The sequence below is a fragment of the Alosa pseudoharengus genome, unplaced genomic scaffold, assembly GCF_046254945.1.
Source record: "Alosa pseudoharengus isolate Yale_2024_CS ecotype anadromous, Long Island Sound unplaced genomic scaffold, YU_APseudo_1.1 YU_APseudo_1.1_scf_4, whole genome shotgun sequence".
In the NCBI taxonomy this organism is placed as follows: Eukaryota; Metazoa; Chordata; class Actinopteri; order Clupeiformes; family Clupeidae; genus Alosa; species Alosa pseudoharengus.
Genome location: NW_027468774.1, coordinates 14,287,035 through 14,298,371, shown reverse-complemented (window position 1 = coordinate 14,298,371; position 11,337 = coordinate 14,287,035). Strand labels below are relative to the sequence as shown.

The following is an 11,337-nucleotide window of genomic DNA, read 5'->3' as shown; positions in this document are numbered from 1 at the left end:
TTTTTGATTTATTATCCAGTAATGTGTTAATTAGGTGGAATTGATGTTTGGGCAGTTTCCACCTGCGTATCTCCGTTGAAGGGTACATACACAGCACATTATTTCATCAGGAAGCTTCTCCAACACACATCCCCAACATACTTACAGCACACTGCCTCCCCCCCCCCACAATACACAGCACATTGTCTCATGAGGAAGCTTCTCCAACACACATATTGCATACTGCCCTCTCCCCACATACACAGCACACTATCCCATCTCCCTTGTCATCCCCCCCAACACACACACCAAGACCCCTGGCAGTTGGGTTAGCCCCTTGAGCCGTGGATCTGCCCAAGGTTTCTTCCTTGGTAAGGGAGTTTTTCCTTGCCCCTGTTGCTCTTGGGTGCTCCTTGTTGGTGCCCCCCCCCCAAGCCCAATTCTCCCCCACCTTTCTTATGCAGCCCTTGCCACTTAATCCCCCCCCCCCCCCCATAAATACACAAATAGGCTGACACCAGACATAATTTCACTGCATTTCTTACATCCAGTAACTATATGCATGTGACAATAAACTTCCTTGTATCCTTGTATCCCATGTAGCTAGGCTTGGGTATCATAGACCACCTTTTGAATCACATACTTTTACTGTCTTTTGAGGAAACATTTTTACCCACATTATACCTGATTCATGTTGAACAATATACATGTAGCTATGTAAATAAAATATGTGTAATTATGTCCAAACTGTCGCAAAGCACAAACATTCTCAGGGGTAGAAGGAGTCAATAGGAAACTTGATTCCCATCAGTGCATGAGAGTGGAAACAGCTAAAAAATTATTCCAACTGGTCAGATTTTAAAAGGAATCCTCCCAAAACTCACTCTACTCCATGGGAGGAAATCAGGCCATTTTAGAGAAAGTTCATCCAAAGCCATTACCCCTCTCTCGCCTGTCTCTCTCTCTCCTCCACACCAAGGTACACTATACAAATCATCCTAAATTGCCACAGAGGTACGTTCCAGACTAATTATTTTGTGTGTGTGTCAGTGAGTTATTATGCATGGAATAGGGGACATAAAATCAAATCATTTTCCGCACATCTTGCAGAGTGGGTTTGAAGCATATTCATTTTGCAGGTCTCAGTGTGATGTCGGGACCATTACGAAGCTGCACGCCTCTTAAAATGTTATGTCTGAAAAGTTATTTCAGTGCATGGGTGAGTTTGATGCTTTGGTCACATTGAAACAATGTTAGCTGTGTTAAATGTGTTGAAATCAGAATAGCAGTTGTGCAACTCATAGACAATACAACCACATCGTTAAAAATAGAATTTTCCATATGCCCCAGGTCACTGACCTGGCTCCACTGGGAATAAAATTAATGTTTATGTTCTTGACAAGATTACTCAGTGGGGTTTCGTTTGGTATCTTCTTGACATGACATGTGAAAATCATCTTTGAGAATTTGCATTGATCAGAAAGAAGTGCCAAAGCAAAAAGGAAAAAAAAATAGTAAAAGAACACACTGTCAAAAGCAAATACTTGGTGAGTGCTTCTCTAAAAAATGTTTAATTCAGAAAGCTTGTGTAATAGTGCAAGCAGTCATATTCCATTTTCTGTCGCCCGCTGTTCTCAGTCTTGAAGCAAGCGTCAGATACCTTGCCAGAAAGTCCTCGCCTCTGTTCCTCTGGCGGTGACATGTGAACTCATGCTGGAGGTGTTGTGCTCTCTCTCTCTCTCTCTATCTCTCTCTCTGCATCTCCTCCGAAACCACAGCAGTCTGAGGCCCCCCCGGACACGTCAGATCTCCACGGAGACCCCTCAGGGCTCTTTCAGGGAAAACCCGATAGACATTTGCTAACAACACTCTTGAAGGAGCGCTCGGCCCTCGCCGCGTGACAACTACCTCTCCCTCCACCAAGGCAGAACCCCCACAGACCTGACTGCAGTGATGTGTCAAATTCTGCCTTCAGCATCTTTAGGAAGATTAATGACCCTGAGATCCCAAAAAGACTCTCTGGCTTCCATCTGGCCTGCTTAAGTAAGCCAGTGGGGCAGCCAGCCATAGCTGGGAAATGCTAAGTGGATGTCTCTGACTCGATGGGGTCGGATTTGATATGCAAGGATCATTTAGTGAAATTAAGAGCGGGCGTGAAGGTGATGAACTTGCGCATGCTTCAGTGAGATGTCAATAACGCCCCCAGAATATAAATCCCTCAACTCTCCGGGATCCTCAGCGACTTGGCAGGGAGCAAGAACAGCAACATTTCTTTGACCTGCCGTGTCTGAGGGCACAGAATGCAAAACAGTGATAGGCTATGACAAAAACGCGTCACAGACGCCCAGCGAGGGATTACTACCTGACTGCCCAGAATAGTTTTTCCCGAAAAAATGTCCCCATTTGCATCTATTGAATCCAAAATGAAGAGAATAAGAGGACAGTGTGCCCCCTATATATATCTACAGTGTGCCCTAGCACTGCGTCATCAGCAACGTCAGTACTCGCTTCCTGCTCGTCACTGTTTACGCCACCTGTCCTCTACATCTCTATCTACCATACTGTACCTCTAAAAAACAAACAAATATCTTTAATTACCATACTGTACCTCTACAAGCAAACAAATATCTTTAACTACCATACTGTACCTCTAAAAACAAACAAATATCTTTAATTATATAATATTATAAAAATATGTACCTCTTGATTGCCTAGCCTTTCTGCCCCCCCCCCCACCCCACCTCCATCCCCAACACACACACAAAAAACACACACACTTACATCATCACTGTCATCACCTCACATACATACAGCACACTGCTTGCTACAGTAAGCCTCCTCTACATACTTGCTGCACACAGCAACCCCCCCCCCCCCCTACATACACAGCACATTGTCTTCAGGATCTTCTCCAACACAAATCCTCTACATACTTACAGCACACTGCCCCCACCTACCCACACACACACTACACACACACACACACAGGCACTGCTCCACTCCCCTCCCGCCCACACACACATCTTCACTGTTATCACTCTCATACATCATACATACAGTACTCTGCTTGCAATAGTAAGTCCCTTCACCATGCTTGCAGTACACTGCCCCCCCCCCTCCCCTACATACACAGCACATTATTTCATCAGGAAGCTTCTCCAACACACATCCCCAACATACTTACAGCACACTGCCCCCCCCCCCCCAATACACAGCACATTGTCTCATGAGGAAGCTTCTCCAACACACATACTGCACACTGCCCTCTCCCCACATACACAGCACACTATCCCGTCTCCCCTGTCATCCCCCCAACACACACACCAAGACCCCTGGCAGTTGGGTTAGCCCCTTGAGCCGTGGATCTGCCCAAGGTTTCTTCCTTGGTAAGGGAGTTTTTCCTTGCCCCTGTTGCTCTTGGGTGCTCCTTGTTGGTGCCCCCCCCCCAATCCCAATCCTCCCCCACCTTTCTTATGCAGCCCTTGTCACTTAATCTACTAAACCCCTCTTCTACTGCACTTTTTAACCCCCCCCCCCCCGCCCCCATTAATGCACAAATAGGCTGACACCAGACGTAATTTCACTGCATTTCTTACTTCCAGTAACTATATGCATGTGACAATAAACTTCCTTGTATCCTTGTATCCTTAAAAAACAAACATATATCTTTATTTACCGTACCTCTGAACACTTACACATGTACCAAACAGTTTGCCTATTGCCCACAGGTAATGTGGCTAAATGAAAAGAGATATACCAGAATTAGCTCCAGGGCCAGCTGTCTTTCATCCCTTTATTCAATCCCTGCTGTAACTTCTCATTTATCTGTCCACCAGGGGCAGGGCATGAGGCTCAGGAACCCCATGCCCCAGGTCCACACCTGTCCCTTGACAGGTTAATTAAATGAGGGGAGTAATTGGTCCGCAGCAGCGGGGCCTGGGAACTCTGCACTCTCAAGCTGTCCAAAGTCTCTCTCTCTCTCTCTCTCTCTCTCTCTCTCTCTCTCTCTCTCTCTCTCTCTCTCTCTCTCTCTCTCTCTCTCTCTCTCTCTCTCAAACAGAGAACTTTTTTTATATATTGCAAACATTACAAGGGGATGTTGCCTTGAATATAAAATGTCCTATAGTGCCTCCCTGAAGTCCCAGTGCTTTTTAAATATCAGTATTGGGTTAAAACTACAAAAAACAGAGGTCGTAATTCGTCCACCGCTCACGGCCCTCGAACACACCATCTCGACACACACCAGCATGGGAATCGAACGCTCTAACCACTGAGCTAAAAGCCCAGGCTTCCAACTCAGTGGTTAGAAGCATTCTTAAGGTTAGGGGTGTGAGGATTTACACTGGCAACTAGCATGCTAGCTCAGTTCCCTCCGTTACACAAATGGTTATATGGAAGATTGATGACATCATGTAAACGTAACAATTACATTAGTATTGACATAATTACATTAATTTGACATAATTTGCAGTGTATTTCTATAATGCTCCAGCATTAGCATGAATTATTGGAACCCTGTAACTTAAGGTAAATGCCATATATATTATACAGACCTATGTACAGCACAGAATGTAAGATAACAGCCTCATCATAGATGACTGCCTTGTTTTGGGTAATCACAGGGAGAATGTGCGCCAGTCTGTGACTGGGAACATAATACAGTTCATGAAATCGCTTGCTGCAGCTGTTGAGGATTTAGTCAGACCGAGAACTGAAATGCAAAAAAAGAAAAAAGAAAAACAAGGAAACAAACAAGAGCAAATAGTAGAGAATAATACAACCAATCATGTGCTCCATGACACCACCATTATTTGACATCACATTCCAATTACCACAAATGCATCACTCATCTTCACAGTGGGATGGTCAGTTTTAATGCGTCAGTCTTTCTATATTTCCTTAGGTGGCGGATGATCTCATTGCTGCCCACTGAGTGGCAGGTCCAGCTTTGGTATTAGCCCTTGCTTCTCTGCCAACCACCCCCCATGTCACAGCCAGGCTGCAGAAGCCTTGAAGGTTAACTGCTTTCAATAACACAGTCTCCATTCAGCTCACAAAATCTCATTGTCAGGCACATAAAGGCAGGAGTGAGCAGCTGCTCCTTGTGATAGCAAAGTTGTCCTCATGAGTAAACACACTCGGAATGAGCCAAAGGCACCCTCGCTTTCTTTGTTCTCTCTCTCTCTCTCTCTCTCTCTCTCTCTCTCTCTCTCTCTCACCAAGATGGACCCATGATAGGGTTGTGTTTTAATGGAAGTTTAAGTCAGTTGCAGCACATCAGACAATGTGCTGATTGGTAAACACAAAAGAGGGCAAATGATGGCGATGGCCCGCTCTTCTCCCCTTGACAAAGATTGTGTAACAGAAACAATATTTGTTTCCTTGAAATCAAGCAGCCTGATGAAATTCGGCGAGGTCTGCCTAGTTTATCGTTGCTCATTCCACATGGACCATGCCCCCCCTTACAACAACTCCCTCATGCTCATTCAGAGAGGTATAAGCCCCAACAAACTCTTGATTACTTTTGGACATGCATGGTTTTGTAATGCCACATTAATGCCGGCGACACGTTTGTAATTACAGGGAAGCCTGCACACACCAGTGCAAAGCATTTGGGTGATTTAGCACTGCTTCACAGTGTGGAGGCCCACTTGAGCACAGCCTGTTACAGCCTGGCAAATGCACAGCCTTGCTCAGAAATGAATATTCAAATGCATGCTTCACCCCCTACCCCCTATCCCTTTCCAGGAGTCACGCAGAGTATGAATGTTTACAGAGGGGGGGCACCCAGGTTTACAGCTGTTTGAAGGTTGGTGTACATAGATGTCCCTTGTGGATGGATAGCTATGATCTATTCCTCTCTATGAATAGTACAGCGGTGTTCTTCCTTGTCATGAAGTGCTTAAAAGAAGGAATTGCCAATCCACTCACCATATTATTAAATTGTTTTTCATTAAACCGAACTTAAATTCAATTGATTTTCAGTGAACCTACACTAAAAGAATGATATGATAAAGAATGGAGGCTCACTAATCATTTGGGACTTACACCAAGACACCTTCGGCCTATTTCACATTGTTAAAAGTCTGTCTCCAAAGTTTTGCCAAAGTTATAAGACATCCCCACCCCCATCCTCTATACCCTCATGGTAATTGTTTGTGTTTGTCTGACGCTGCATAAACTGACGCCATCACTGCACTGCCACCACCACCACCCCTCTGACCCCCCCCCCCCCTCTGATTTAGCTGCTGGTGGAGGAGAGAGCACTGTAATCTGCGGTCGGCAGGCCTACAGCGCTCCAGCAAATGGGCTCATTCATTCAGCTGCTGGGGTAGCAGGTATCCATCCATTAGTGGCCCATGAGGGAGGCCATCCATTGTGTGCTTGGAGCTCTTTCAGTCCTGGTGATTCATGCCGACGGGAGAGTTCCAGTTGGATTACCAAAATGTTTTCTGTGGCACTTCAAAATGTATGTGAAATATGCAAAGTTTATAAATAGTGTATATCCTGGTTGAAATAGTTTAAGCAGCCTAAAATTGTGAGAGTACAAGTTGAAATGCATGTAAATTTTCCCTGTTCATTAACACCTCAACAATTAAACAATTAAACATCACAACTAGAGGAGGTGATTTCTCACTCCCTTAGTTGTAGTTCATAAATGAATGATCATTTCCATCACATTAATAACACGTCTAACAAGTGCAGGGAAGAGGTAACTGTTCCAGACTCTGTTTGACTGTTTTAGCCTCTGCACAAAAGACTCAAAAGTCCACAGAGGTGATCTCTGGTTTCTTGATTAACGTTGCAGCAAATATCTGTTCCCTATAACAAATAATTTGTTTCCTTTAATAGACTGCTCTTCTGTACAAGCCACCAGCTGTCCCAACAAAAGCAAATTAACCTGGAATGTAGTGTCCCTATGGATTGCCCAAAATAGATGTGTTTAAGACTGGAATAAGTGGTTTGTGCCCCTAAGCAATGGCTAAGTCATATCTGAGGGGAATTATATGATCGAATCTAAATATGTAACAGCTTAAAGCTGCAGGCGTATTATTAAAATGTGATCCAAACATTAAAGAATTTTGATGACCGGTGAAAGAGGAAGTCACTGTTAGTTAAAGGCAAGGAAGCTCAAATAGGGATTTCAGAGAGGCAAAGCAATGTTACTTTTTGTGAACTTTTTTGTCACTGTAGGGGGGCTGTGGGCGTGTGTGAACCATCAGTAAGGTAGGGGTACTTTTGAGTACAGTAACCACCCTTAAAGTGACAGACTAACCAAAAAAGAACTACATAAGAAGATTTAATTAATACACTCGTGTGAACTGCCTTCTTCTGGTGCCACAAATGCATGCAAATCCATTCATAATTAGGTTTAAAAATCTCCATTTCATGGGATGACCAGACTTCAAATAACTCCATTTTATGTTTTAATCAGATTTCAACTGGGATATTAATTTGAAGGACATTTATTAGCATGAAGTATATTTAGGATTAGGGAGACATTGATAAATTAAATAAAATTAAACCATTACAGATGTGTATTCATCCTCAATGTTAAAACACAAGCAGGGCTAAAGGGAAGTATTTTGCCACACCAATTAAAAGGGCTGTAACCTCCACAGCCACACACCAGATGAATTGTGCTCATTTCCTTTTCTGGCCCACTGTTTATATTTTATTATATAGTTAACTTGCCACTTCAACTTCTTTCACACAACTTGCATGATGCACAGCAGCACATCCCAGATACTCTGAGATGCAACCATAAGTGTCCAACCTAATTTTCAATTTTGAACCACATGTAGTCAGAACTTACAATGTTGTACAAAGTTCACGTTGTATTCATTCCTCACGAGTTACACGGTCATGATCTCACCAAAACGATGTGTTGGGAATGGGATCCATCTATGGATGTCATAAAACTGGCATTCAGGCCAGTACTACAGTCAAGTATGATTTTAACACTTACGGGCAGCATTTGTGAGGAAGAGCTCATTACTGAGTGATTGCAATTAACTGCAAAACCTCTCTTCAGAAATAGACGGGCCATTAAAATACTAAACCACAGATGGCAATGACATACAGAGCTTGGCTTCCGATTTCACTTTAAGATGCAAGATGCTCTCATGTTGTTGCTAGTATTTTGTCAGCATTTCTTATAAAAAATCTTTTGAAAGCTGCAAAAGGTATTTACTGTAGACTTGGGCTATTACTATTTAAGTCTGTTACTTTTTCATTTCTAGATGAGAAGAAAACAGTTCATAACAGATGGTGATAAACATCTAAGCAAACATTCAGGGACAACGGTCGTACATTTCCCTGATCATGAAATTACACCATTAACATGCTACAGTGGTATAGCAATGGTGTGCTTTAAAACTGGCAGTACACCAATCAGCCATAGTAGATCTTAAACCCATGTAAAGGAAAGGGTTAATGTACATACCAGACCACTCAGACCTAATCTTCCTTTCCTGTCCACTGGCAATGAATGGATTTTTGTGTTTAGCAAAGGAGCCTGGATAGGAAAATAAATGACTGAAATGAATACTTCCACATAACAACAGACCAAATAACTAAAGTTCAGACAGTGACTCAGTGTCTTGACATTAACAAAACACATGACAAACATTTTGACATTATGCTATACATTCATGAATTGTATAGGTTACATAATACAATCATGTTTTGTGTAGCACTACTTCTGAAGAGCATGCCATGCCATGATTAAAATCCTTTGGGCTGGGAGACACAACTCAAACGATGACTCAAGAGCTCCATCCTCTGGCTGATCCCAAATGCAGTAGACTACTTTCATTTCACAGAATCTTATTACCATCACATATTAGGCCCATGAGATATTTATTTTCTCTGTTTCAAGTCACAATCAATTTTAATACATATGAACCCAAATAACACTAAGCAATTTTTAAGCTTGCCAAGAAACAGCTGGTGATGCTCCGACGCTACCTGTGTCATCATCGAAGTCGTGTCTGATAACAGAATGTAAAGACCCACTTGTCTCCATGAGCCATACATCTCATTTTTCATTTCCCTAATTAAAACCTGTTGAGGAGTGAATTATTTTCCTGGTTCCTTCTAGAATTCTACGCAAACAATCTATAGTTTCAGTGTTCCTTACAGTCTATGGGGAAAATCTCTGAGGGTAATTGTGACATCATAATGTGGAACTCTCGGTTCGCGAACATTCTAATCACATATTTGTGACTGTACTCCTCAACAGGTTAATTACTGCTGAAAAGACCAGGCACAAAATCTGCTAAGGACAAATGCAAATTTGATATCCACCTTGTGAAGGACGTCTGTTGATCTGTTTGAGGCATATCAGCCAAATTGTTTGGACGACTGACCACAACTCAATGGAGACAATCTAGAGGAACCTTGCATGCATATGAGTGCATGTCCTTAATGTTGCATGAGACAATATCATTCAGTGATTAGTTCCCATTTACTAGGTAAGTATTGCTGTGATAAAATCTTCAAAAATGGTTATTAAAATGAGAGAAAACTTTATATGTAGAAAAGGAACAAGGCCACAGTTATACAATCTTTCAATATGAAAGATTTCACAATCTTCCGCTCTTCAGCTATGTATGCAATTAGGCCTCTCTTTCCTCAACCTCTTTGAGTCATTCAGTCACATTTCTGGCTGACTCACTGCAAAATGACAGGCTGAGAACATGTATCAGCTATTCACAATGAATAGATCTGAAATACCTACAACTAACTGCAGAGCTGATCATGCAAACCACATTATAAATTTAATTGTCGAATTTTACTATATGTGAATCTTTCCAGATCATTTTATATTTTACATGTCAAAGAGAGACATACAGTATCTCACCGAACCAGGAGCAGGTGACCATGGGATCATTTGTCAAAAATCAAATGATATGATGATAAATGTTTGATTCATATTCAAATATTCTATGGGCTACAAATGGCATGATCCACATTTATCTCTTTTTGAACAATTTTGCCAGAAAAAACAGTTCAGCAGATTCTTTTCTGCTCGCCTTTGGCTTAACTGTCTTTACTTCTTTAAATATTTCTGCAAGTCCCTGTTGGAGTTTCCAGGTGAGACCTCCATCCCAGCACTTGCAGACAAGGCAGCCTCCTGGCGTAAGCACCTTGTCAGAAAGGTCCAGCAAAGAAAGGCACATGGCGATCAGTCTCTCATGGTCCATCTCACGGAAACCTGAGGCGTTGGGTGCCATGTCACTGAGTATGACATCAGCAAGACCACCTGGCAGGAGCCTCTGAAGCTCCACATGGGTGGCAGGGCTGGTGATGTCCTGATTGGTCAGGAAGTGTGCACCGTCGAGAGGGGCAATATGCAGGAGGTCGACTCCGATGACAAACCCGCAGGGCTGTTCAGGATCTGCGACAGACAGACACCTGATAAGAATGGAAATTGTATAATAGGAGGATAACTCACAACTATATGGTCAGCATCAAAATTAAACTAGCCTACAACGAATATAGGCTACATAGCTTGCAAAAGGATGCTTCTGAGGAGGAATACACTCTCAAAATAAAACAGTGACCAAATATACTTTTTGATGGTAGGCTAAATAAAACAGTGTTGGTATTCCATGAATGAACATCTGAGTGGATCCTTACTTTCCCCGGTTGCATTTACTCTTTGCACAGCAACTTGACTCCATGCACCAGGAGCTGCACCGCAATCTACCACACTAAAGCCTGGTCTCAGAATCTTGTGCTTGTCATCTATCTCCAACAACTTGAAAGCGCTCCTGCAGCGATAGTTTTGAACGTGAGCAGCTTTCACAAAAGGATCCTTAAGTTGCCTGACAATCCAGCGTTGGTCAGCCGGACTCTTTCCCTTTAGATTTTGAGGCGCCTTCTTCAGTGTAGTAGCAGATGTTTGGATACACCTTCTATGGAGAAGCACTGAGTGTTTCCACATAACTAAATGCTCTTGTGGTAATAACCATATAGACAGTAACATAAAGGAAATAACTTGTGCCAGTCTGTCTCGTCAAAATGTGCTTGACTGTTGTTGTCCCAGGAAATGACATTTACAAGGAAACACGCCTTTTGCATCAATGATGCACTCAATTTGCGCAGTCGGTTGATTGCCGATCTGCGGTATCCCGACAACACACCAAAGTTCATTTTAAGTCCACAAATAAAAAACACACACATTAAATATCTCCCTTGTATCCTTAAGCATAAGGCCTTCATGTGCATGACAAATGACTAAGTAATCAATTATAAGAAGTACGATTATCCTAGTCAGTCATATTTAAGTGTAACACCACAGATCTGTACAAGTCGCGATGGTCTTGAAGTGCTTCTATTCATCTGGCATGG

The 11,337-nt window shown here is 42.6% G+C and overlaps 1 protein-coding gene across 3 annotated transcripts; it reads right to left on the bottom strand.

Moving 5' to 3' along the window:
- Positions 1–6,307: 6,307 nt before the first annotated feature.
- mrm2 (mitochondrial rRNA methyltransferase 2) lies at positions 6,308–11,023 on the bottom strand. Of its 3 annotated transcripts, none has more exons than XR_012982680.1 (3): positions 10,624–11,023; positions 8,426–10,381; positions 6,308–6,380 (listed from the first exon to the last, which is right to left on the bottom strand). XR_012982680.1 is itself a non-coding variant. In XM_076266768.1 (2 exons), exons 1-2 carry the CDS (start codon positions 10,970–10,972, stop codon positions 9,957–9,959), a joined length of 774 nt encoding a protein of 257 aa, XP_076122883.1. In that variant the 5' UTR covers positions 10,973–11,023; the 3' UTR covers positions 7,446–9,956. The 3 variants fall into 3 exon arrangements, 1 of the variants encoding a protein (XP_076122883.1); XR_012982679.1 differs by lacking the exon at positions 6,308–6,380 and having other exon boundaries at positions 7,446–8,497; positions 9,289–10,381; XM_076266768.1 differs by lacking the exon at positions 6,308–6,380 and having other exon boundaries at positions 7,446–10,381.
- Positions 11,024–11,337: the final 314 nt, after the last annotated feature.